Source organism: Phoenix dactylifera, chromosome 8 (genome assembly GCF_009389715.1).
Source record: "Phoenix dactylifera cultivar Barhee BC4 chromosome 8, palm_55x_up_171113_PBpolish2nd_filt_p, whole genome shotgun sequence".
Classification (NCBI taxonomy): Eukaryota; Viridiplantae; Streptophyta; class Magnoliopsida; order Arecales; family Arecaceae; genus Phoenix; species Phoenix dactylifera.
In genome coordinates this window covers 17,896,867-17,924,631 of record NC_052399.1, presented here as the reverse complement: position 1 = coordinate 17,924,631, position 27,765 = coordinate 17,896,867, and the positions used below count along the sequence as shown (strand labels likewise).

At 37.3% G+C, this 27,765-nt stretch overlaps 3 protein-coding genes across 4 annotated transcripts; 1 reads left to right on the top strand and 2 right to left on the bottom strand.

Annotated features, from left to right (window-relative positions):
• The first annotated feature begins 539 nt into the window (after nt 1–539).
• On the top strand, nt 540–7,476 carry LOC103718535 (rRNA-processing protein FCF1 homolog). Its single transcript, XM_008807405.3, has 9 exons — nt 540–729; nt 812–877; nt 969–1,074; nt 5,046–5,088; nt 5,213–5,285; nt 5,482–5,569; nt 6,771–6,827; nt 6,909–6,987; nt 7,159–7,476. Exons 1-9 carry the CDS (start codon nt 659–661, stop codon nt 7,170–7,172), a joined length of 597 nt encoding a protein of 198 aa, XP_008805627.2. The 5' UTR covers nt 540–658; the 3' UTR covers nt 7,173–7,476.
• LOC103718537 (aluminum-activated malate transporter 9-like) lies at nt 7,256–15,672 on the bottom strand. The gene is made up of 7 exons (XM_008807406.4): nt 15,459–15,672; nt 15,063–15,360; nt 14,686–14,826; nt 14,229–14,498; nt 14,000–14,139; nt 13,751–13,897; nt 7,256–11,633 (listed from the first exon to the last, which is right to left on the bottom strand). The coding sequence occupies exons 2-7, from the start codon at nt 15,355–15,357 to the stop codon at nt 11,025–11,027; spliced, it is 1,602 nt and encodes a 533-aa protein (XP_008805628.2). The 5' UTR covers nt 15,358–15,360; nt 15,459–15,672; the 3' UTR covers nt 7,256–11,024.
• Nucleotides 15,673–19,251: 3,579 nt separating this feature from the next.
• Nucleotides 19,252–27,310, bottom strand: LOC103718538 (uroporphyrinogen decarboxylase 1, chloroplastic). Of its 2 annotated transcripts, XM_008807407.3 has the most exons (6): nt 27,110–27,310; nt 26,862–26,998; nt 25,309–25,691; nt 23,015–23,299; nt 21,058–21,293; nt 19,252–19,719 (listed from the first exon to the last, which is right to left on the bottom strand). In XM_008807407.3, the coding sequence occupies exons 1-6, from the start codon at nt 27,136–27,138 to the stop codon at nt 19,545–19,547; spliced, it is 1,245 nt and encodes a 414-aa protein (XP_008805629.2). In that variant the 5' UTR covers nt 27,139–27,310; the 3' UTR covers nt 19,252–19,544. The 2 variants fall into 2 exon arrangements, with proteins under 2 accessions (XP_008805629.2, XP_038985048.1); XM_039129120.1 differs by lacking the exon at nt 27,110–27,310 and having other exon boundaries at nt 25,309–25,674.
• Between the last annotated feature and the right edge of the window lie 455 nt (nt 27,311–27,765).

Genomic DNA, 27,765 nt, shown 5'->3' with positions numbered 1-27,765 from the left:
GAGGACGATTTGGCCACGATTATCAAGTGGATTCATGAGGGGTCGAAGGGTGGAGCACAGACAACTCCTTAATCCAGGATATAGGGATGATGATAAGACATGGAGGGGCCTTTCAGGCCAAGCATGTATTTAAAGAAGCCAATGGGGCGGCCGACTGGGTGGCTGCCTATGCGGCCCACCACTCAGGGTATATTTTTTGATCAGAGGAGGAGAAGTTGCCATTGGCACTCCGCGAGCTGTTATATTTTGATTTTATTGGATGTATTGGTACACGCGGCATGAAGCATCCGCTTCAGAAAAAAAGAAAAGAAAAGAAAAAAAAAAAGTTAGGTCCGACGTTCCCCGCTGGATCATGCTTTGAGAGGCGTGAAAGCGTGATCCAACGGTGCCAGATCTGCATCGAATCAATTGAGGGGACCTGACCCGCATCCAGACTATTTACACCGTACGGTGCAACATACACCATCGATCACGTGTCGAGATGCGTGCAGTATGTAGCTCGACTGGACCGGTTCGATTTCTCAAACCCGGGGCACGGCCTTTTGGATCTTGCCCTGGTTTTAGCAGCGGCTCTCGTCGGCGGGCCTTTTTCGGTGGAGCGTCGTCCTCTTCTTGAGCTCGCAAACCTAACGAGGACGACTTCTAGGGTTTCGCAGCGATGGGGAAGGCGAAGAAAGGCCCCAAATTCGCCGTCGTGAAGAGGCTCGTGAGCTCAAAAACTCTTAGAAAGTGAGCAAAATCTCTCTCCAATCCTCTTCCTCTCCTTTCTTCGTTTCTTTTTCTTTGCTTCTGGACCCTCTCTGTGCCGCAGATACAAGGAAGAGATCCTAAACCCTAAGAAGAACAATCTGGAGAAGGAGAAACTCCCACGGAACGTGTAAGCCATGGCTGGTTTTTATTTGATCCCATTGTTTCTTTCTTTTCTCTTGCATCCTTATTTAATTCCTGCGTTGGTTGGTGTTTGATAGACCTGCCGTTTCTTCGGCTCTGTTCTTTAAGTACAACACGGCACTTGGCCCGCCTTATAGGGTCATCGTGGATACCAACTTTATCAACTTCTCTATCCAGAACAAGGTGAGTTCTGCCAATAGTTTTACTCTTTCTTGATTTATTGTGCTTATTTGTACTGAATATAGAAAAATGTGAGGAGTACTTTTTTTTTTAAGAGCTAACCCATTAATGAATTTGTTCGGTGTCTTCTTCTTCACGGGTATAAAGGCAGGTTAGGGCTCTTCTTTGTTTTTGTTTTTGGAGGGCTAAAATGTCCTTCTTGGAGGACCGGAAGCTCTTTTTGCTGATTTTGATATATTTGGTAAAAATTTTGAAATAACTTTTTGACTCTTCCAAAAGCTGAGAAAGGTTCACCAGTAAAAAGTTCCAATTTGAGGCTTTTGGGCGAAATCTGCAGTTGAGATGTGTTGGATAGCCTTTTTTTTTTTTGGCAAAAGCCCACCCGAGAGACATGGTTCAAGTCGCGACAATAAATTTTTTAAAAAATATTTTATTGTCATAATTATGTAAGTTGGTGTTGTATCATGATTTTGATATATGAACAATTTTATTGTTATTTTATGTCAGGTAAACAAAGTCACATTTATATTACTATTAGAAGCAAGAATTGTCCAGTTTGCTAATATGATATTCTTTTTTTGCTTATTAATCACCCATAAAAATAATTGTTATTTATTATATTATTTAGATTAAAATATAAAAAAATAAGTTATAAATTAACAATACTTTATAACTACAGTTTTTGATGGCACAATACAACAACAATATAGTACAATATAATAATACATAATATTATGTATCTTATATTATTATCATTATTATTATATCATAATAATGTTATAATATAATACTATTACAATATTATATTAAAATAATGATATCATACTGTTTTAATACAATAATATTATTCCAATATAATAATATTATAAAAATTTTATATTTATAATAAATATAAAATATATTTTTAATGATATTATTTAATTAATACATAAATAAATAATTTATAAATTAAAAATTTTTGATATTACAAATAGTTGGATAATTGAAAGTACTATGCAATGTCCTTTATTGTTATGTTTGATACTAAGTATTTTTTTCAATTTCGTTACCAAACATATTTTGAAGTTCCACATGGCTTCAAAAATATTGTTATGAAGCATCAAACAATTTTTTATTAAATCTCTATTGGTGAATGTTCTATAGTTGAAAGATCTATAGGCAAAAACTCTACTATCTACAACATTGCCAAATGGGGCCTAAGAAACAGGGAAGATAACATAAATAAAAAAAAATCATCCTACTTAATGTGCAAATTCCTATATTTCCCTTTCAATAAAAAAATTATAGGAAGAGAGTTTTTTAGGCTAATAATTAGAATAATTAGAAAATAGGATGATGGTTCATCAACCAACTATGGAAGTGGAAAAAGAGTTTTTTAAGCTAATATTTAGAATAGTTAGAAAAAGAATGATGGCTCAATAAACCAACTATGGAAGTGGATCAAGTGAAATTGTAGATGTCTATTTGCATAAGCAATGCAAGGATAGTAGAGCATTCTAGTGCATGAGGCTTCTGCCATTGCAGGATCTACGAAAGGTCAGATGTACGTTGTCTTACCTACATGTGAGAGACTGTGTTTTGAACCTATGACATCCAGGTTACATTGGAGCAATCTTACTAGTGAGATGACCTGCCTTCCGCACAAACAATAAAAGGATAGCACCCCCATAAAAAAATCGAAGTTTATTCAGTTCTATCCTTCATTATTTGAAAAGTCTTGGTACTAAAGCTAGGGCAGCCTCATAATGTAATCGAGTATGATATCCAACCTATCGTCGTCATATGAGAAATTTGCTTCTTTCTAAATAGAAGCCACCAAATGGCAAAGGGAAGAATCTTCTTTGTGAAAAAACTCTCACCATCATCAAATGTCACGTTAATCAATAAGAGTGTAGCTTTCTGGTTAGGTGTCCCTATCGAACACCTCCATAGCCAGGTACCCTTGCTTGCAATTTCCATTTGATAAACATCCAGTGGTAGCCTTGCATTTTGTTCTTGATGCCTGGCCTTCGCTACACCCTATAAAGTATAAATTTATCAATAGTTACATCAAAGTGTTTGCACATACCCTCGTATCAAAAAAAGTGTCTGCACATACTCTTGTACCAAAAAAAAAGTGTTTGCACATACTCTCAAGGGCCTATCTTAGTGACCATAATAAATTAGTTATGAAATGATATATGATAAGCAGAACTTTCCAATTTAAGCACCATTTTAGAACAACAAAAAAATTCCTATACTTTAGGAGACTTCTTTCTTTTGTTCGTTGGATATTATCAATTTAAGAACACTTTGGAATGACAAAAGAATGCTATTGACATTAATTGACCTCTTTCTTTTGTTCATTGGATATCATGCTGCCAAGACTCTAAATTAACTAAATTATTCAAAGAACCACCTTTCATGTAAGGATCCGATCATTTTCACACTTACATGAGTCAATATTTGGTCTCTTAAATTTTGTAAGGTCCTTAGACAACAAATTAACATGGCAAAATATAAAAGAAAAATGGTTTAATCATGAGGCGGCAAGTAAAAAAGCGAAGCTGTTCATGGAAGTTCAGAGTTTGGACATGAATGATCTTAACCATTCTTTTCCGTTTGCCCACAAATCCTATAGGCCAAACAAGTCTTATCATTTGAGATTATGTGGAATCCTAACTCTACGACCCACCATTATTGGAGATGGTATTTTCGAGATCTAGCAAATTTTCAAACGGAACAACTCATGCCTGCCCCTTGCAAGCTCCAATTGGACTCATTGGAAATATGGCAAGTGTTCATTTGCAAAAATATGTGGTTGCCTAATGTACAAAAGTTTGCAGTAGTGGTCACCATGAACCATTTAGGTCCAACTGTTGATTGAATCAATGCCAGTGGCTTGCTCTATTACTCAAAACAATAAACATGAGTGGAATTATATCATTGGTCCATTTTTACTCCTTTCATTAGCTGGTTTAATCCCAAGTTAGCTTTGAAAGCAAGCATATAATGGCATCTCGGTCTTTTGAAAGTTTCATGGGGCATGAGAGTAAGCTTTTATATTTGATCTTTAGCTGTTTGCATAATTTTTTGTTTCAGACATCATCCAGTTAAATCATGATGAATCTTGATAAGATCATAATGTCCAAATATTTGCATAGGCCCTACTTATGAGGTTGCCAAAGATGCTGTTCCTTGACAACAAATATTTCTGCTACTTATTAAGTATGCAGGAAAGAAGGAAAAATAAATACTTAGAAATGAGTCATCTGAAGAAGCAGTGGCCTCACCTTATGATGGTGAAAGTGCTGAGTAGTTAATTTTCTGGTGTGGATTTGTGCAACAAGGAAGAAAAGAGGCTTTGATGATTCTGGGTTTGACTCTGAAGGTTGGGGGGGCGTAATGAAAAAGGATGGGATGATGGGATGTTTCATGGAATATTTGAAGAAGTTGCAAATGATTGGGAATTGTTCTGATGGGAGGGCCAAATGGTGATGGTTGATTGGCATGTTCTTTTCAAGGTCAGTGGTAGGGTTTACTGATTATTTATTATATGGTTACATGTACCTTAGTAACCATGTCAAATGGTAAATCTTTTCATATAGGTGGGTTCAGTTATGTTGATCAAGTTATGATTCATTGATGTCCAGGAACTTCTTGTGACTAGCTATCAATCTAATGAAATTTCTATAAATTGTTTCAAAATTCCTATACAAGGCAACTTTAAGCAAGAGAGGAGCTTACTAGAAGACTTGGAAGGGTGGTTGACAAGAAGGTTGCTTATTCCACAAAAACTAGTGCAACAACTCCCTAGGATTCCATGAGACTTGGTAGGAGTATGGGCTCTAGATGTGGGAAAAATAGTATTTGGTATAGCGAACGTTGGTCATCTTTGAAGCACAACTTATCAGATGAGAGCTACTAAATAAGATTCTGTGCTATAATTTATTGTCTTGATGTTTGCATGATTGATGACTTGTGTTTTCATGCAGTTGGATTTGGAGAAGGGAATGATGGACTGCCTCTATGCAAAATGTGAGTCGACACAGAATGCTAGCAGTTTGTTTCATTATGTTTTTTCATTTATTATAGTAGGATTAATGTTTAAACCTGGAATTTATTTTTCGATTTATTGCATCTTTGTTATTGGGTTGTGAAGGCACTCCGTGCATCACGGATTGTGTTATGGCTGAGCTTGAAAAACTGGGACAGAAGTATCGTGTAGCTCTAAGGTAGGAACGCCTTTTCCTGTTTGGTCTGACGGGATGGTCATTTTCATGTTACATGTGGGCTTAAATAATTCTTTCTTATTGCCTTGTCTTGACTGCAATCTGTAAGATTGCATGTTCTTTGCACATGCAAATCCCTCACAATCTTGCCAATAATTTGATTTCTCTAAGCATGGTGCCTTCTCTGTTACTGTGACAGGATCGCCAAGGACCCTAGGTTTGAGAGACTACCATGCACACATAAAGGAACTTATGCTGATGATTGCATTGTTGAAAGGGTCACTCAGGTAACATTGAATGCATATGTACATGTCTTTGTACCACAACTTGCTATCTTTTATCAGAAAGACTGGCAGTGTAGTTGTGCGCAACCACCTTTATGCTGGAAGTGTATAAGATGTTCTAAATATTTTTCCACTTTATTGTTTATTCCTTAACGTGCTAAAATACCTCAAACTTCAGATATGTGTAAATGTGTGTGCACGAGCTTGCATGCGTACTGAGGCTTAGAGTGTTATATTATATGTTCAAAAAGAAATGAGATCGGGGGAAAGAACGGAGAAAATTCAAACTACTGGAAGTACCAAAAAGGTAGTATAGTCAAGGATCGTGATAAGAGTACTAAAAAAAGGAAGAAATTGTTTACTTTGGAGAGAACCGCATGAGAATTCTGGCTAGTTATTTCTTTTATGAAATCTGGTTATATCTTTCTTTTATAGTATGTAATTGATGTACATCAGCTATGGGTGTTCTACTAAGTACTAATATACTGTAACATTTATTGGGTCACATCAATCCTAGTCAATTGGTGCAAAGGGATTTTTTCTATAAAAGCTCAATATCACTCAAGTATACTAAGAGGAGCAGCTGCATATTAATGTAGCACAATCATTTTGCCAAAGTCAATTGGTCTTAGTAAGTAGAACAAGGATTACACAGATTGTAAGAAAATGTGCTCTCTTTTTCTCCCTCTGAATACATTCCTTCTCTTCTACCTTTCTACTTTCGCCCTCCCCCTCCTTTTTTCTGGGTTAATGTGAGGGACTGTTATAGCATATTATGCCACGACTGGTTGTACTGGATTGTACTGCCTGGTGTGGGGCATAGCATACTGCAGTGTAGGGTACTGGAACTTTAGTGCCTGTACTGAGCAGCAGTACTGAGGTATGTACCATACCAACGACCAGTATGGAGCCTAGTGAGACTGCAAACCTTGCTGTGTGCTATTGTTTGAGCCGTAAGTCATAACAATATTGATGCACTTTTTTCTGCTCGATGTTGCTTAGCACATCCCTCAAAGCTTCAGACTAATTACCTTCATTTTCTTATAAGCTCTGTAATTGTTTTCTTTCCATCATTGCAACATCAGTTGCATTTTTTTAAATATTGCCTCGCTTACCATAAACTACGAGGTTCGAGAATGCTATATATTTTGACTGTATTTTACCTATAGCTTATCATTAAGAAGTGCTTACTTTTTTGGAACAGCACAAGTGTTACATTGTTGCTACATGTGATAGAGACTTGAAACGAAGGATACGCAAGGTATATGTGGTAAATCAATATTGATAATCTAAAGCCCTTTTGATTGTGCCTATGAAAATGAACATGTTGTGTGTTGGGCAGATTCCTGGAGTTCCTGTCATGTACATTACACAGCATAAGTATTCAATCGAGCGGCTGCCAGAAGCAACTATTGGAGGAGGTAGGCTCTTTATTTTTTCTTTGTATGTTAGCATATTATTATATAATTTCTTTTCCTTAGAATATTTGCTTTTCTTTCTTATTTAATATACTAATTCATCTTTACCAAGTGAAAAAAATTCAGTGCATCCCAGTAATTTACTCTGAGGTTAATGTTGGATGTTCCATGCAGCTCCAAGAATTTGATGACTAGAGTATTTTTCAGCAAATGGAACCACTTCTATTTTGCATCAGATGTCAGCTGCTGGTTAGTTGCTTCTGTATTTTTCAAAAACTTCTCTGGAGGAAAGAAAACAACAGTACAATGCATTAGTTATTATCTGTATACTGTTGTCTTACTGATGTGGGTCACTACTAACACCCCTGAAATCTTGTAAGCAATAACATTGATGGGATATCAGCTGCTGGTTATATAGTTGCTCATGTATTTTTCAAAAAAAATTTCTTGAGGAAAGAAAATAACAGTAGAATGCACAAGTTATTTTCTGCATACCGTTGTTTTACTGATGTAGCTCACTACTAACACCCCTGAAATCTTGTAAGCAAGAACATTGATGGGATGTAGTTATTGGCAGTGTTCAGATCTTTTGTCGTTGATGTATTGACGCCAAGAAGAAAATTGAAGAGTTCATAATTTGCACATGTTTAATGTACCATTCTTTTATGCATTTTTTTTTTGTTGCATGAACTGTCTTCTGAGTTATATTGCAAACTTGTTTTTATTTTCACCTTATAAAATATGCAAATGAATTGTGCTGCTCTTTTGGAGTCAGCTCAGTTAGAATTGTGTAATTTTTCATACTAAACTACCAAACTATGGCTTCCACTGCCTGTGGGAGATAGAATAGAACAGTTATTCAACCTAGTATAAACAACTTAACATGATATTCTTCCAAAATCAATTGCTTTACTACACCTGTTTATTGAGAAAGGAAAGGGTAATTTATACTGTCGTGTCTACCATTTATACAGAATTTAAAGTTTGTCTATTATACATATATTTATCCATGTTATGATAAGTTCCTCAAACTAAGGGTTCAAATCTGTATCTGAATTAGATAGGATTCCTCCCAAGCTGATCAGATCTTCTGTTAGGTTTCAGATCATTTTAAATAGAATCTGGACAGAAAATGTATCATGGGTACTTTTCTGCTTTGGGAAGCATAAATTTTCTGGAACTCTGGAGAAGTTGACAGACAATTATAGTAACGTACTGTTAAATCAGTTTACAATATTTATCATTAATTATGGCGGCCTGATTTTATTTAGTATAATGCATTAGTTATTATCTGTATACTGTTGTCTTACTGATGTGGGTCACTACTAACACCCCTGAAATCTTGTAAGCAATAACATTGATGGGATATCAGCTGCTGGTTATATAGTTGCTCATGTATTTCTCAAAAAAAATTTCTTGAGGAAAGAAAATGACAGTAGGATGCACAAGTTATTATCTGCATACCGTTGTTTGACTGATGTAGCTCACTACTAACACCCCTGAAATCTTGTAAGCAAGAACATTGATGGGATGTAGTTATTGGCAGTGTTCAGATTTTTTGTTGTTGATGTATTGACGCCAAGAAGAAAATTGAAGAGTTCATAATTTGCACATGTATAATGTACTGTTCTTTTATGCATTTTTTTTTTGCATGAACTGTCTTCTGGGTTATATTGCAAACTTGTTTTTATTTTCACCTTATAAAATATGAAAATGAATTTTGCTGCTCTTTTGGAGTAAGCTCGGTTAGAATTGTGTAATTTTTCATACTAAACTACCAAACTATGGCTTCCACTGCCTGTGGGAGATAGAATAGAACAGTTATTCAACCTAGTATAAACAACTTAAGATGATATTCTTCCAAAATCAATTGCTTTACTACACCTGTTTATTGAGAAAGGAAAGGGTAATTTATACTGTCGTGTCTACCATTTATACAGAATTTAACGTTTGTCTATTATACATATATTTATCCATGTTATGATAAATTCCTCAAACTAAGGGTTCAAATCTTTATCTGAATTAGATAGGATTCCTCCCAAGCTGATTAGATCTTCTGTTAGGTTTCAGATCATTGTAAATAGAATCTGGACAGAAAATGTATCGTGGGTACTTTTCTGCTTTGGGAAGCATAAATTTTCTGGAACTCTGGAGAAGTTGACAGACAATTATGGTAATGTACTGTTAAATCAGTTTACAATATTTATCATTAATTATGGCAGCCTGATTTTATTTATCACATGCCATGAATTTACAATATATGTCCAGTTTACAGTTGAATTGTAGCTATAATTTGTAGTAGGCACATTAGTTGCATGAGATAATGAGCGGTTTGAGTGGAGATCTTTGACAAGGCTTTTTTTTAAAAAAAATTTTTAAGGAAAAGGGAGGCAGGGTGCTACCCAGTCTTTATTATCGTCAAGCAAAATCTTCAACAAGTTACCTTGGTAGAATGGCCAAACTATAAGGGCATGTTGGGCGAGCAAAAGGTTATGATTTACTAGGGGATGAGTTGGAGCGAAATTAAATGTTATGCTAGAGGTGCACAGAGGTTTTTGTGCAGTTACTATTTTCAAAATAGAGGCAAGATAAAAAGAAGGTGAGCTTAAGAGACGCTTCCTCTCATCAATTATATATTGTGCAACCTATATCAGTGTTAGGACGATGGATAGTTGATTGCTTAGTTGGGAAAAGAGATCAGGCTTTTCACCTATACAACAATGCGAGCTGATCTACAATATGCTACTTATTTCTGTAACAAGATTAGTTAACTACTTTTTTTTGACTATTTTTATTGAATTGAACTTAATCAGCTGTTCACCAAGATTAACATAGAAACAGATATTTTATTGTTTCTTGCATGTCTCATTAAAGTGTGAGTATACATATTTTACAATCAAGCACAGGTCAGTAAGATATCTGGGTTGACAAACTAACCCGATATAGATGGGAAAAGTTTTTGGTTAGTTAATGCCAAAGTTATGGCTTTTATTTTAGCTTAGATCAAGGACTAAGCTAGGGAAAGTTGGCTGGATTCTTTGACAAAGACTAGGTTTTGTGAGCTAACCACAAATGCAAATTGGATTGAGCTAGGGGGGATTAGCTTAGATCAAGGCTTGCTTCGTCTTCCTGATTTGGTGATAAAATATGTTTTATCTGGAAGTTTTGGATATTTGATGACTTTGAATACTGGGGAACTCTGAAATGATGGTTTAGCACCTGATCATGGCAAATGTTCGTCAGAAGGCTTATTTATTGCTTTTTATGTCAAAATCTATTACTAATTTGTCAAGGAGCTGAGTTTTGCAATTGTTGTATTCTTCCTTGCTATATGTTTTATACCCTGTAAAATATTTGGATCATCTTCAATTTTCGCAGCACTGTGGAATTCTTTTATGATTTATCAGCAGAACATGATATAATGTTGGAGAACTTGGATTCTGTTTTCGTGATTTAATATTGGATGCCTTGTTTAGTAGGCTAGAAATATGGATTTGGTCGAGAATGGTTACAGAGGCTGTGGTATATTGTGCTGGAACATATTTTCTAGGCATTTGTCAAAAGAAGGTCCAAGTGATTATGGTCGCCTTATTCTTTGTGGTTTATTTGTGATTGAAAGAAATATGTTAGAACTTTTCTCAGTGACACATCTAAATTTGTGTTGAGTTTTTTAATGAAAATCCTTTGAGCTTTTGATGCAACAGAAGGATGTGTTAAGGGTACATATTTCTAAGCTTGAATTAGATTGACCTTTGTAGTTCAAGTGCTCTAAAAGTATATTCCTTTACTTCATTACACGAGTTCCTCTGAAGAATCTAGACCCTGAGACATGCTTGTTTTAGCATTTTGTTACCAATGTGGTGAGAAAAATACAGAAGCAACACAATTTGAGCATCCAGGGTCTCTAGATTAAAAGTTTGGAACATGTGATTGTTGTTAATTTCAACAGTATTTTTTCAGGCGTTTGCTTCTTTTAGAAATGCTAGTTTCTCTTCTGTACTTGTGATCAAGAAGAAGATAGGTAGTTCTAGGGATTTCTTTTAGCTTGTACACTCTTGCTTGAAATTGGCCATCTTGGCAAGCTTGTCAACAGCTTCAACCAAGTGATCAAGTCGAGCCACAAACTCAATTAGCAGTGAGGTGAATGTAGAAAGTGACAAAGCTGTGGTGCTTTCGAGTGCACGCATCCTTGGAATTAGTTCTGCATCAATAGCTCCATCTTCTTCAAAATCATCAACCTCTCTTGAAGGCCATGAATGGAGCCTCCTCTGTTGCTTCTTCATAGTCTCGTGGTAAGATTCAGCTTGGACTGCCATTGTTAATGGTGTGTTGGGCTCTACTTTGTTAGCGTCTGGCTCTGTTAAGCAATCAGAGAAGTCCTTTGGGTTGAAAGAGAGAGTTTTCAAGGGTTTAGCAGCTGGTTTTGCTGGGCAATCATGGTAATCATGATTTGAAGTAAGAAGATAGGAATGCATGTCTATGGAGCGTTGGAGGCGTACGATTGAGCTATGAACACGCTTTAGTAGGGTTGTTTGGAGGCTGTGCTTCATGTTGCTTACGTCTTTCCCCAGGCTGCGCAGTAACTCTGCTGCCTTGTTGGTTGCATCAAGGATCTCTGACTGGAATGTGCATCTAAGATTATAGGGTGCCTGCAAAACAGGAAGATGCCTTTTCTTCAGAAATAGGTTCTAGTACCCATATTTTGAAGCATATGACGTTAGATTGTTATGCTGAAAGTCAAGAGATTGTGAAAATTCCTCCAACACTCAATACAGAATATTTGTTTTGAACTTTGGATAAGGTTTAACATCAGCTTGAACAGAAAAAGCTTGTACATCATGTAAGGGTGTAGCTCAGACTTGGCACCACAATCGGCATATTTATCATATAGATTTCAAAAACTGTTAACTTGTTTTGTGTGTCATTTCATCTTAGCTTTGAAATTGATCAAGTGCTTCTTGTGACTGATCTGATCAGATGGCTGAACTTTCTGTGGATGCCTAATACTATGTCCTCTCGAATTAGATATAGCAACTTGACATGATTTCATCTAGGTTTTATTGTTTAAGCGAAACTGCTCCATGTTCTATTATTGAGCTAAATTAAGTTATCTATTGCTCAAGCACTATTTTCTCTGTTTAAGATGAAAGATAAATGTCAGCAGGTCGTATACTTCTCCAATTCATGTCCTTTGCAGATATGATTAAACTGCTATTAAATCTGGCACCATTCTGCATCATTTGTTATGATTGATTTTTAGGCATCTTCATGAAAACTTTTCTATTGTGGACCTTCTTCAGATTTACCATGTTGCACAGAATTCTACTAGTCAATGCTTTGAATTTGTCCATTTTGAGAGGAAGCCAGGGTTATCTTGATTTGTAAGGTTTCAGTTCTGTCTGAATGGCAGATATATATATATATATATATTGCTACTCATTCACAAGGCACTAAGTTGCAGGTAATGCCAATTTTAGTTCAGCAACTTGCTCTGGAGTTCCTGCAGTTCTTTTGCTTGTGCTTGGTAGGCTACTAGCTGCTACTGTTGTTGCTTGTCTTGTTCAGCTATATGAAGCCAATGATCTTGTATCAGTCCATTTGGTTCTAGATGGTGGTATGCATAAAGACATTTAATAAAGCATAATCAGCTTTTGCAGTGTTTGCTATATCTTTTCTATGTAGTTAGAATGTTCTCCATCCTAGCATTTTGAAGGACCAAGTCTGCCATCTTTCAGGCCTCTAGTTATGTATCACTGTGTCAGGTCTTGAAAATCACCAACAGTTGGATGCACATCCTCCTTTTCTTCAGCTACGAGTGTTTTCTTTGGCTTTTAGTTAAAATAATCAGGTTTGCTCTATTGAAGTCTCTGTTGGAAGTCTGGGAGTTTCTACCCATTTTTTGGGTTGTGTCATGGCAAAGGAGCAAAGATGATTTTGACTAGCTGATTTGCAGAATAGTAATAGACGGAATTGGGAGATGTGATATGTAATGATGATAAGGTGAGCTATATACTACTACCAAGGATGCCTTATTCCATGATGGGAGATTTCCAAAATAAAGGAAAGGCTTGAGGCTGCTGTCAGAGATTTGTTCACTTTTCCATTGTTTTGGTGTCCGGCTGCTGTGGACAGGCTTAAGGAATTATTTGTCTCAAGGGAAAATTACAGTTTTAGAAAAAGGGCAGGAATACGACCAAAACTTTGGAATATGATATTAGATATCTTTTGAAGGGTAGAAGAAACCAAAATTGCTGATACAATATATTATTGTGCGAATAATTAATGATGATGGATGGTTCTTTCAACGATCATAACAAATAAACTCGGCCTATAAAAATGGATTCTCATATTGCATGGCAGAACGTGAAATTGTTCATGGACAACCATTCAATTCCCGGATCTTGAATTATGAATTAGAGACTAGTCTGTAAGGAGATGTGGGGAATCTTAATGCAGACGGTGATCGCTGAATCCAGGCCAACAAGTTTTCAATTGGATTAGGTTCTGGCGCAAATAAAAGCATCTGATTCTATTCTCGTCTAGACTCTAGAGGGGCAGCACCTGGGAGGCGGAAGCATGTGGACAAGTAGGTTTTCAGAACCATTCCCAAGGCATTTGAACCCAACTCTTCCTAGTTTGGCCTAAGACCGAAAAATCTTTTATAACAACACAGGAGAGACATACCGTGTTCATAAGTATTGATGCGTAACTAAGGAAGCAAGGACGACGGGAACGTAGCATTACATGACTGATAGATGATATATACCTGAATTTCTGAATGCAGGCAGCCGTGCAGCGCCATCACCTCATAAGCGCAGTGCCGAAGCACTGCGCCTACCTTTACATACTCTTCCCATGGGTAGAAGAAATGCTTGAATCTCCCATGCGGTGGTTCCCATTTGGCCGAGTTTGCCTTCCAAAAGAGTCACCATCATGCATTAATGAATCATCTATCTGCTTATGATCTTGAACACCACAAAATCGAACGAACAAGAGTCACAGCTAGGTAGAGTACCAAGGAATCAAACTTAGTCGATGAGTTCAACGCAGCCTTGCACTTCCGGAATGCCGGTTCATCCGAGAATTCATCCATCACAGCCTTTGCGAACTCGGGTCGGTTGGAGCCATCATCACTTAGGTACTTCTTCACGCACTCTTATGGAAAGAAAACAAAGAAGACGGGACGGTATCATTAGCCTTTCAGCGAAATGCTGCAGGAATACTCATTGGGCGTTGAGGGGAACCTTCGAGGGAGTCGGCGACGCAGGTGAAGGTTTTGACGAGCTCCTTGTGCAGCTGCTCGCCGGCCCATATAGGGAAGATGAGGACGTTGACGAGGACGGCGAGGAGCCCACCGATTGCGATGGAGTAGAGGCGATCCATGGCAGTCCTGATTGGGTTGCCCATCCGGTAGCCAGAGACAACAATCAAACAGTAGGTGAAGAGGATGACCCTGAAGCCATACTCGTACGGGACTAGCGAAGGCCATAGCTTCATAAAGGACGTAAGAGCTCCTGCAAGTACGTACTTGACATTATCCACAACACCATATAAGATTTGATTAGATGACGGGAACCAATTCTAGTTGGATGGTAAAGGTCGGTCATCCGATTAGTGTCTAATGGTTGGTGGAGTGACGGCATAAGAACATATATATATATATAATAATGGAGAGGAACATATAAAGGAATGGGAACGCACCAATCACGAAGATGCTGAGGCCAATGACGTAAGGTTCTGCAAAGCGTCCGGTGGACATGGCTACTTGGATCACCACTATGGCAATGATTCCGGCTAGTAGACTTCCAAGGGCCCGATTGAATCCGCGATTGAAGGTAGCGCCTGCATGGATTGAATTAATTTCACTTCCTATAATTCCAGCTGAAAGATAAATCCATCAGATTACGACGTCCCATATATACTTTGCATAAATTCATGTGCATAATGCACTCTGGAAAATAATGTTGTCACCCTACACTACACATGGCGCTTCATGCTTGAATTAGGGTTCGTAAGCACCTAGAACGGTTCCCATGTCGCCATGCATGCATGGCGTGGGGACGACGTTCGATACATACCGACGGTGTATTCGAACATGATGGCAACGGTGAGGATGGACCAGATGATGTTGACCCCGAACACTTGGTATGGCGCTCGGAAGAGTATGAGAAGTGACACCAGGAGACAAGCCAGGCCCACTTTTAGCGAGAAGGTCACCCTGTTGGTGTCCTCCTGGGCGAACTTCCACACGTCCCATATCCATTTCCAGGGTGACAAGCTCTCATCATCACTGGATTTCTTCATAAACTCTGGTAGGACAGCCTTCGATGGCAAGCGGATGTCAACTCTAACACTATCACTCTTTCCAGTCATTCCCTGTTTGAAAAATAAAAAAAATCGTTATGGGCGACTTAAGTCGTTGGTGATTGGGAAAAAGGAAACGCTCATGAGAATAGGTGCATGCCATTGCTTACTTTATATGAGCAGAAGACTTCTGGTGCTTTCAGAGCCTGGCAATGCCGGTGTAGGATGTGAGAGAGAGATTGTTAATAAGCTTTAATTGGTGCTTGCGTGAAGTGAAGGGGTTAATGGAAGAGGGGTGGAAATATAAAGGGTTTTAGAGGTCGAGGTGGTGGTGGTGCAAGTAGAGAGAGGAGTGGGATTGAGGGGTATGTTAGCGGATCGGGGAGAATAATACCTATAAATAATAGAAGGAAAGATGAATAGGGAAACATTGGATTAGGTTAAGATGCCTGAGCTCAATAATGTTATGCTGATAGAGAATGAGAATCCGTCATGGCAGCAAGGTGGCGGTTTGCCATCGTCAAAACTTTTTAACCAACGAATAATTCTTCCGCATGGATACCTATATATGATGGTTATGGTGCAAGCACGGAATGTACATGCATGCTCCATCAACCACCATGCTAAAAATTAGTCCTTATTTATTTTTGGTAAGCCGGGTGAATTAATTAATACAAGTATAGATGCATTCATGGAAATCAGAAAATAGAATATTATAAAATTGAGCAATAAAATTTGTTGAAGTATCTCATAACATAGTTCCAGTGTGATCGGCTACGTACGTAGCTCACCATCCCTTAATCCATCTGGGAATTTCACCCCATTTTATTAAACAATTATTCGGACATTCCACTCGCAGCAAGTAGAAACTTGTTTTCTCTCTAAAAATAGGATTTAAATTGCAAAACCATGCTCCTTAATTGAAAATTAAGGACACGTGCCAGTTATATAAAGCAGCAAAGAGAAATTACTGATATTCACAGACAAGAAGCAAACTCACTGATTGAACCCCTTCACTTCATTGAAGAAACAAATTCACTGAACCTGTCCTTTTGAATCCAAATCATCCTTGCTAGACATATGACTGGGATTATCTGTCTAGTTGTAAATGTAAGGAAGTGTTTTTGTAGAAGTAGAACCATGACCTTCATTGCATATAATTGTTGATTAATACTTGAGGTTGCACTAAATTTGATAATTAGATAGATTTCAAACAATAGTTACAAAATAAGAGAAATAATTATAAGGAACTAGCTTCAGTGATGAGAACATGATAACAAGAAACCTTGCCCTGCATGGTGTTAATCGCCAGATCGATGATATCAGACTTGTGATACTTGGGGTAAAAGCAAGAAAATAACCCTCTCTTGGAATTTCTTCAGGAGAATATTCAGCTCACATAATACAATAGCTAGCCATGCTTATAGCATCATGTTATGTGGAGACACTCCACAATTTGAAGTCACAGTTTCCTGTCTCTATCAGCCTTATTGGGGGGGTGCCTCACCTCCTAAGGCCAATCAGGGATGGATACATCGGCTCGGAATGTTGCAAGGCCAATCAGGGATGGATACATCGGCTCGGAATGCTGCATCCTTCCGCCACCAGATTCGACGACACCGGGTGAAGAGGAAACAAAGAGAATATCGTTCATATGATAATTTTGGTGGAACCTTAACTGGGGTAGGTGCTCCTAAGCTGTTTTTCCTTCATGATTTAATATATGAATGAAGAATATTCGAATTTCCAGCATTTGCTTTCCTATAACACGTCACGGAATTGTTCTAGTGGCAGAGACAGGGGCATAGGCGTGGCAGTTTTAGCGGCTGTCATCAACTCGGGCACCTTTTGAATGCATGTCCAAATTGCACTGCCTAGCCAAAGCTTGATAGATGCAGCAAGTGTGAATTCCAAGATAGCAGAAACCAAGTTGCATCTCAGAAGTAGGAAAGAGTAATGTTATGAAGACAGTACTTCTTCTTAGAAGCAAGACTAAAATATCATGGAGTGCTACTTCTATACTCTCCCTCCTCCAAATGTGGGAACTGGAAAGAGACAGGCAATCAAATGATCCGATGAGTATTAGATGGCATGGCATTTAATGGCACAGCCTCATGAATTGCACCAAGCATCTTCTGCCACGCGAGAACGGACCTCACCTTAAGAACAATATGGAAACCATCGTCTCTGCAAAGAAACATTTTGACTTTTTCCTGGGGCCAACAGCACCTGCAATACCCGACGACTCAGAAAATTTGAGCCACTTTTGCGATCAGCAGCTTTAGCTCCATGACATGGTAGCGTCTGTTCGCACATTTTCCCCACCAGCCCAGCAGCTTTAGCTCCATGAGAAATGCTTGACGTAACATAAAAATCAAGCACAAAGAAGAGCATGGAAAGGCTGATGCGTAAATGTCCCGTTGCTCCTGAACTTCCATCCTTCACCGACCCCATACCATATACCGTCGGACCGGAATAATAGAGAGGTTACGTAGGAACTAGGGAATGAAAAAGTAAGAAAGGAAAAAAGCTCCAAGGCACGTTTCAACGTCATACAATGTTAGTTTTTCTTAAGACAATATTTGTCCCTACCACTTGTGTGCAAAAAGAATCAACAAATTTGTTTCCATAATACAATGGGAGCCCAGAAAAAAGTGTTTATTTGATAGCTTTTTGCACTACGGATATCAAACCAGAAAACTCTAAAAGTTTGGCTATAATGGCAAAACTAAAAGGAGACAAAATTTGAGAAAGAAAGAATGACTAAGAAAAGATTAAAAAGAGACAAAATTTGAGAAAGAATGAATGAATATATTGTGGTAATTTTTCTACAATAAAATTTTTTTTAGTGTTCTTCGTATCTCTTCAAACGGTTAAAATATTTGTTTGAATAGTCACCACTTTTTAGACTGTAGAGTCACCTCCTTTTAACGTAAAGATTCACCTTTTTTCAGACATTCACCATTTGTGTCTATTCAAAGAGTCATCTTTTTCACTCTCAACTATCTTTCTAAAGTCACATCTTTTCACCTTCTTTCCTTCAAAAAAAAAAAACAACATCCAAAACACACAAACACACACACATATATATAATTTGAAAATTTTCCAACAGGTTACATATCAGCTGCTTCACATTTCTGAATAATCTAGTATCTATGAAACAGGAGATTAAATAGCAGCCTTTTCTTCCATGATGTTATGCTATAGCATTCCCTCCCTCACTCCCACATCATCGGAGCATGCAACTCAAATGAGGATAGAACAGTACCTGATTATTTGACAAGAAGACTTGGTGCAATGGAAGTGAACCGGTTGCTCTCATTTATTTCTTCAGCATTTCCCCTTCAAGAATAATCTCTGCGCAAATGTACTCACGAATCTCACAACTTTTTTTTTTCTTGACAAAATTTTCAAATGGTTTGGGATGAATATCGGCATCACAAATGACAATGTATGCAACAAGACAACACCACCAATAGTTATGTGAATTTCATTCTTCACATCGCATTTTTGATTCCCTGGATATCACAGACCTGCTATTGCAAGCTCAATGGTTTTTGCTGACCATGATAATTTAGCCGTCCATAGTTTAAGGAGCGAACAACTTCTACAAGCCAGACAATAAAGCAATTAAACAGGATCAAGTTCTTGCAGTTAAGCAGGACCATACCATGTAGAATCTCACGGTTCTTGAAGGGAATAGGTCGAATCAATCATCAAACACAGGCTAATAAGCAAACCTCTCGGACAAGTTTTTCTTTATTTTTCTTTTCTTTTGGGGCTATATTACGGTCCATGTATCCTGGAAAATTCACCGTAATAAGACTCCTTAGCTCACTTACATCAAAACCTCAGCAACAAGCACATGATACATAAGTTGCACCAGTTTGAATCAAAGAACACAACTTACTCAACTGACAAGAAACATGAATATCGTACCAATACCTCACAGGAAAGATACACTCACGACAAAGGCATCACAGCTCTTGCTTCCATTGCAAACAAATGTCAGATGAAATAGCCTCTTAGCAGCCAGAACAATGCATAGCTAATTTGCATTTATGTACACGAGCAAGAAGATAGAAGACTGGTGAATTTCTCTTTATTACTTGGAGTGCCATTAAATGGCTGAACAATGAGTCATGAACAAGTTCACCTAAAGGTACACAATCCACGAGGAGCTTTTCAGCAGATAACCAAGTTGGGAACCATGAATTTGGCAAAAAATTTCGATTCATTGATGCAAACTCTGAATTCTACAACTGCCCAACAGGCTCCAGTTCTTCAGCTGCACCACTTTCAAAGAATTTGTCATAATTCAAGCTCTTTACAACATCAAAGAAATGTGCAACAGCCTCCTCTGGCGTCTTCACAAGAACACCATGGCCCAGATTTAGTATATGTCCCCTTCGCCCAGCACATCTCACAACCCTGGGAAATGCACAAACATCAGCTGGGCAAAACAATGTTTTTAAAGTCAAGTTTCAAATGAAACTTGAAATCTGATGTCTAGACATTATAAATCATTGACAGTTGACACAAAGGATGGAATGATGTCCTGACAAATGGCTATGCGAGCAACTAATAAGGAAGCAAGGTCCAAGATGGCTTCTGAACGTAATATTAATTCGACCATTATAATAGTGCACCATGCGAAAGAGTTATAGCTAGAAACTTCTCATCCATTGCACCAAGGACCTAGCTCACATAATATTGCAATTTTTCCAGATATTCATGAGATCTGCAAAACCAATGGAGCAGGATGCAAACTTGCAAAAACAATACCAGGAGGTGATACATTTAGTTGAAACATAGGGACATTAACTAATACTAAAAAAATAAAATATTTTTCCTTTTTCATTTTTAATTTTAAAAAATGACATGGATCCTTAAAACCAAGAGCATAATGTGTCAGGGACATTGTGTGCTCTCTATTCAGAGTATTGTAAATCAATGCAACATGGAGAAATTCAAGAAAACTTAGGCTCCTTAATGAGTTCAGTATTCATGTTAAAAATGGAGTGTGAGAAAATATAACTTTAGCATGGGAAAGATTGATATATTGATGTGGATTTATGAAAACACAACAAAGAATTAAGTTAAATATTATATATATATATATATCAGGATGGCATTGCATTGGTTAATAATGGAGACAACCCCCAAGCATACAAGAATTTAAATGCCCTATTGGAAAGAAGTGGCAGATACAAGAAAACCTAAATAAGGTTAAATAGAAAGGTTGTGTTTAGAGACATATGCTTCTTGAGTAAGCTGCAATAATAGCAAGAAAACCATCAATAGGGATGAATAGCAAAGATCCACGAGTAAGCTGCAATAAGAAAATGCGATTTTGTGACTAGTAATTGTTATAATTGAAAAATATATGCTTTTTAATCACTACTGAACTCTAAGCAAAAGTTTAGCCAATGATTTACTCCCATCATATATATATTCGACAAACTCATGACTCTCTGTCAAATATTTTAAGCTGCACCCAAAGAAGATAATGACACTTGACTGAGATTAGATGAACTCAAGAATGATCAAACAGAGAGCACCTAAATAACCAAAGAACCTTCTTTTGGTCGGAGAACGACCACTTCCATTGAAAGAATAATAACTGATGATGGACAGTAAATGCATAAGCTGGAAAAATGAGAATGAAAGAGAAAAAGAAGTTGACAAGCAGTGACAAGATGTTAGTATCTATAAATAGCTTGGGACATATCCAATCCAACACTGAGCTAATTGATATTTTAGACTCACCTATGGATTTCATCTGTCAAAACAGGAAGTGGAGAAAATAGATAAGCTGGGTCTACATTTCCCTGCACGCTAATTTTACTTCCAAGCCGCCTCCTTCCATCTGCCATATCCACTGTCCAGTCAAGTCCAATCACATCAACTCCAGTTCCAGTCATGCGCTCAAGTAGGCCCCCATTACCATTGACATATAACACAAGTGGTATCTGAGGGCATTCCTTCTTTATTGAACTTACCATCTGCAAGTTAAAAAGTAACATTGGATGGTCAAAGGAGTAAGACATACATACTTTTTGAAAAAAGCATTGTTGTATGCTTGACTTTGAAATAACGTTTGTAATATACATGACTTCATACTTCAGAAACCAATATACAAGGTCTGAAAGGCAAAAGTGGTGAACAAATTAATATATTAAGAGGTTAGCACATAAATCAGTGCTAAGCAACTGAGTATTAATGATGTACGGCAGCACAAATGACCACATATAGACATCAAGTGGCTGGTGGTCCCAGGTCATTCTGTACATGAGCTTTTTCGGAAAGCCACAAATCATCACAGATATATTATATGTGGCTGCACCCCAGCTTATATTTCAAATCAAAACATGGTTGGTTCTCTAATAAGTTGTTATCATTGGATACCAAAATGACACAAGTCTTTATAAATTACAAGTTATCATGTCCCCTTGTTTTTGAAAGATCTTAGTACTATCAGTATCTTCAATTGTAATGAAAACTATAAACAATTTAACTAACTATGCCATTTTATGACAATTAGCAGAAATATATCTGCCAAAAGAAGTCCTCATTAGGATTTTTAAAGAATTATATTTAACCTGAAAAAATCCCTCCTATAAAAGTATTGTCATTATGTTCTTTTCAATATTCACACACAACTTCCAGAGTCTATCTGCAATACCATATGGAACTGATTAAATTTATTTTGAAAAAGAAATAACTAGGTTCTTCAAACTTCAAATGTTTCATGGTATTATATGAAACATCAAACCAAAAGAACACTAATTTGCTGAAAATTCTACTTAATCTTCGGTTAAATATCCAAATTGAAGATGCCAGCTTACCAAACTGGTAAGAAGTAGGAGGAGGAGGAGAAGAAGAAGAAGAAGAAGGCGTACGGCGAGCATAAAAGATAGCAATACCACATATTATAAAAGCATAATAGAATTATCATATTGTTTGCAAAAGCATGTAAGGAAATCATACATTATGCATACTATACAAATGAATGGCACCCACATGCGTGTATATACATTTACACATTGTATAGTATAGATAATATTCACATTATAATATCTTAATATATAACAAGAAATCCAAAAAAAATTGGTCCATGGATTGAAGTTGACTTAAAAAATTCAGTTAGAACAAAGACTATTACTTAATAGAACGTTAACTGATAGCAGTTCTTCTATAACACAAAACGAGAGAAATACACAACAAATAGTTGGAGGGTATCCTTGGACACCTCCAGTCTTAAGGTCACTACACAAATTAACCAGTGGATGATTCATATAGCTGTCAAAAACTGGATAGGAGAACACAGTTTTCAAAGCCAACACTAACAGTGATAAGTAAAATGAAACCAAATGCTGTGTTGATCCCTCTTCCTAAATTTCTCTTCTAGGAGAGATTTGCTGGTCATCCTTAGGGTCTTTTATTTCAGTTCCGAGATGATATCTGACGGTTTGCTTCCTCTTTGAACAAAAGAAGTAATACTAACTTAACTGGAACAATTAAGAAATTCATACTCCACTGCCTCTTCAACGTCCAAAAAGTCTACCAAATGACACATGGTAGAAATGTAAACTTCTGTTGCAATGCATATGCATTTTAAGATCATGTAGGTAGCCTAGTTCACACAGTTATTTATATAAGAAACACTGCATATGAGGTTAAAATTTAGGAAATAAACAAAATCAGAAATTAATGTCCAATTTACCTGCTTGATGTATGGCTTTGACCACTGCTCCCAAACATTAGGTGGTAGTTGTCCACCCCATGAATCAAAAATTTGTATACACTGAGCTCCTGAATTCACTTGGAAAATGATATAGTCAGATATTGCTTGTGTAAGATGAGAGAGAAGAGCCTTCAAAACATTTGGTGCAGTATGGCACATGCTTTTCACAGCTGTATATGTGCGGGTTGAACCCCCTTCCACAATATAAGTAGCAAGTGTCCATGGTGCTCCAACAAATCCAAGCACCGCTGCTTTCTCTCCAACCTATAACGAAGAAAGATGCTAAGTAATCAGAAATAAATCACCATACAGATGAACTGCCATGTTTATGAACACCAGCCATGTTTACTGATACAATCAAACTACGAATATCCAAGTATCCAGCACTTCAGGAAGCCAACAAAAAGTAACCAGGAAGACATATTAATCATTCACCTTGAGGATAAGTACCAATGACAACACGAGAAGCAAGTTATGAATATGAAGATTCTGACCACAACCATGACATCACAGAGGACTAGAAGGAAATTTTATTAGCATTGTACATTTCATGCAATTCAAAAATATCAATGCTGCAAATATCCTAGTTGATAGCGATACCCACCAATGAACCTAGACAAAACATAGTTATATATAAAGACTATCATACACAAGTCCTCTTAAAATTTCAATGGCACCTAGAATTAACATTTTATCTAAGATTGAGAACTTGCATGTATTAGATAAAGATGAGTATGTGTCTTTACTAAAATTAAAGTGTACTACTACCAGTTAAAATTAAGAAGGTATGCAATTCCAGACTAAACGGAAGGCATTTAGATTGCAAAAACATGCATGTAACTGAAATCCTAGATCAGCAAAACCCACAGCCCTTGGATTGCAATACTATAAAAGTATCTAGATCAACATCCACAGATATTGTACAGAATGAACAAACACATAGGATAAAAATCACATGCTTGTAGCTAGCAAATTGATAAACATGTATAAACAGCAGAAATGATCCATCTCAAAAGGCTTTCCAATATAAACATAAAGGCTAGTAACATATACATGAGCTATATCCAGGAACAAGTAACGAGCATGTGAAGACCTATGAGGGCGTGTATTTAGTCCCACATTGGTTATATGCCGGAAAGATCTTGAGTACTTATACAGGGCTAATAAGTCCTAAAAAAATACTTTCTAGCTAGCCTTTTTAGGTGAGGTTCTGAGTTGTTACAAATGGTATCAGAGCGGACCTAGCCCATTGTCCATGTGGACTAAGGGATGTGGCAGCACGGGCTCATTGAGACTGACCACGGGCCGATCGTAGTGCTTTTGATTAGATTTGAATGGATTTGGATCCTTAGCATGATGAGAACATTAGGGCTTAAACGGAGAGAGTATGTAGGAACCTGTGTGGGCGTGTGTTTAGTCCCACATCAGTTATTTGCCCAGAAGATCTTGAATACTTATACAAGACTAAGAAATCCAAAAAAAATACCTTCTGGCTAGTCTTTTTGGGTGAGGTCCTAGGTTGTTACAGAGCACCTGGATAAGCTATATCATAATTCCATCTCAAAGGTGTAGCTATTCCAATGAGAACTATCTGACACACAAAAAGAGACATCAAGGGCAAAATCAGTTTTTAAAAGGAAAAATCAACAAAGCAAAGATTAGAAAAGAACAAACCATTACAATTTATTTTCTGCTGAAATGATGTGTCAAAATTTACAGTTTGAAATGAAGTTTTGTATGCTTAAAGTCTTTTTTGTGGCAATCTGTCCATGCTCGGCTTAAAGTTGGCAATCTACACGTTTCAGCAACTAGAAGAAAATGAATGTTTCAAGAAATTCAAGCAAGCCAGATACAAACAAAAGAAAATGACACATGCAATCATAACAAGGGATTAGCACAGGAACTTCTACTTTGTTCTGGTGTCTTTATCTAGCAGTTTATATCATTTAGGCATAATCGGTATAGAAGAGAGGATAATATATTAGCATGACTCTGGACTTCTACATAGGGTATAGGTATAAATATGCTTCCTAAGCAACCGTTGACATGCTGACACTGTGATTAGTATGCATCGTCATTAGATATATGCCAAACATTCAGAAACAGTATTTGCGAGAGCAAAAGGTGACTTAAGGATCTGAAGTAATGTCATTGTTGACCAATGCTTCAGATTTATTTCCATATAAGAACATATAAACCTGAGGATTGCTTAGTAGATTTTTATTTTATGCATAATAAACAATTTTATGGGACAAAATAAATCAGATATTTACCTCGTTGCGTAAGATCCTTAGAGACTCTCCTACAAACTGAAGTTTCTCCAAATCAATTGGATGCAATTTTTTAAGACCCTCCGTGGAGAAAATAGGTGATGGAATGATAGGTCCCTTTACTTCTTCTATCTCAAAAGGTACACCAAATGCAGGTAGAGGAGTAAGTATGTCAGAGAAAATTATGACTCCATCTGGCTGAAAAGCTCTCCATGGCTGCAAAGAAATTTCTACTATGAGATCAACTGTCTCTGATCTCTCTCTGAATGATGGGTATTTCTCTGCAAGCTTTCTGTAAGCAGCCATATACCTTCCTGCTTGGCGCATCATCCATGCTGGAGGCCGACTTATGAGATTTCCTCTAGCAGCCTGAACCAAGAGTGGGTCTGGAAAAGATAACTATCAACACTTAAGTAGATAACCCATTTCAACTTCAAAGTTTCTGATAGACAGTAGATCCAGATTATGTGAACGCACATGAATTACTAATAAATTTTTCTTTTTTTGAAAGTCAAGTAAGACATACTTCTACAACGAACTTCATATATAAAGTGTGAGAATCACTTGTTACATTGAATGGCCTACATCTTGTAATTCATTTCCCAGAACAATGTTCATCTAGGAATAAAAGAACAGCATTCAGAAGCTTTCCATAGTTTGGATTTGTATTTTCAGGAAGACTCAGCTGATCCACGCATGGAATCAGCATCCCTAGCATGTAAACGGGTTGAACTTGAAACAATAATGATGTAAATAGCGCGAGAAGAAAGTTGGGACTCTTTATTGATATATAAATGTTTGATCAACAATCATTCCGATTTCCTTGGATGTTGCAAAATTAATAAGGTATTCTAGCAATATGGAACATTTAAAACTACAAACTACAATTTCTGGACATCTTAAAGGCCATTGAATCACGTCATCAGTCAAAAACTGTAAGTATATACAAGATCTGTTCCGTCTGATTGGAGCAATTTGACTCATCAAACGAAGACCAAAGCTTGTAGTTGCATCCATGGCTTGGAACACATATTAAACAAAAGGATCTATCAGCATTGCAGAGGTATTAAGGCTCTTTTATGCATATAAATGACCTGACAGTCTTTTCAAGCAAAGAATTAAAAGTTCCCGAATCAAAACAGAGTGTCCAGCATCAAGAAAATATTTTTTTATGGCAGCATTAACCCCATGGACTATTAACAAATTAACAGACGCCAACATTCTGAAAAATCTTAACCTCATTGATTCCAAGTTCACGAATGAGGTTCCCTCCATGTTGTATTCCCAATTCAATATCTGACTGGAATTTGGACAAACCTTTCACTAGAATGGAGAATTCAAAAATAAATCTTTCCCTAAAAAATGCCTCAGAGTAATGAAACCTTACAGATTGACCACCCAATTAGCCCGTAAGAACATAAATCCCTCATCTTTTTTCATCCATTGGATTCCACCGCAGAAATTATAGCAACTAGCATCACCAGAACGAGCAACGAGAAGAAAAGAAGAGAGAGGTTATATTTCGCGAAGCAAATGGGGTTATTATGGAAGCATACCGGAAGAGAAGCTTGCCCTAGGGAACCGCTGCCGGATCTTCCTCTGAGAGAGAACCCTATTTCCACTCTTCCAACGGGGGAGAAACCCTAGCTGAAGAACCGGGTCGCGAGACCTCAAACCAACCGAGAAGCCATTGCTGAAAGGGAGTTAGGTTACGACATTAGTAGAGAATGGCGAAAGATCAAATCTTTTGTGTATATAGAGAGAGAGAGAGAGCGAGCGAGCGAGAGAGTGTCTTGTGCTTTACCTGCTCACAGGAGTGGAGCTTACACGCATCGCGAGAGAGAGGTATAAGTTCTTGAATGGAGAGAGGAGAGAAAAGAGATAGAGAGAATGCTCGTTCCTTTCCCGCTCGCTTCCTTATCTTCGTTTCGATCGCTCTGTTCCGGAACCCGGTCAGCCGTCGACAAGAGAAGCAATCTATCACCCTGAATCCTGATCGCCACATGGCTTGGTTGCTCCCTCCGTTAAGAATCGGACCAGCGGCACGCGCTCTGCACCTTCAACCAAGGTCACGATAACGGCGTTATTTCATTATAAACGGATCCCCACCCAAACTGCTGTTATTCTAACAGTTGCAACGGCTATTATTTATCTCGATATATATTATTTTAAAAATTTTAGTATTAAAATAATACTATTATATGAACTGTTATAAGTAATAGTGTTGCTACCACCGTTGACTTTATAAGAAAAAAAAAACTTTTTTCACAATTTGCAAATTTTTTTCTTCTCAAAAAAATATTTTTTGGAAGGAAACTGATGCCAAAATTCTTGAATTAAAAATATATTTTTTTTTTATTTAAAGAAACTAATGGTTGCCGCTGAGAATCGCCCATCCTAGTAGGGGTGAAAGTGATCAGATAATATCTATTTGGATTTATTTTTGTATCTGAATCTATC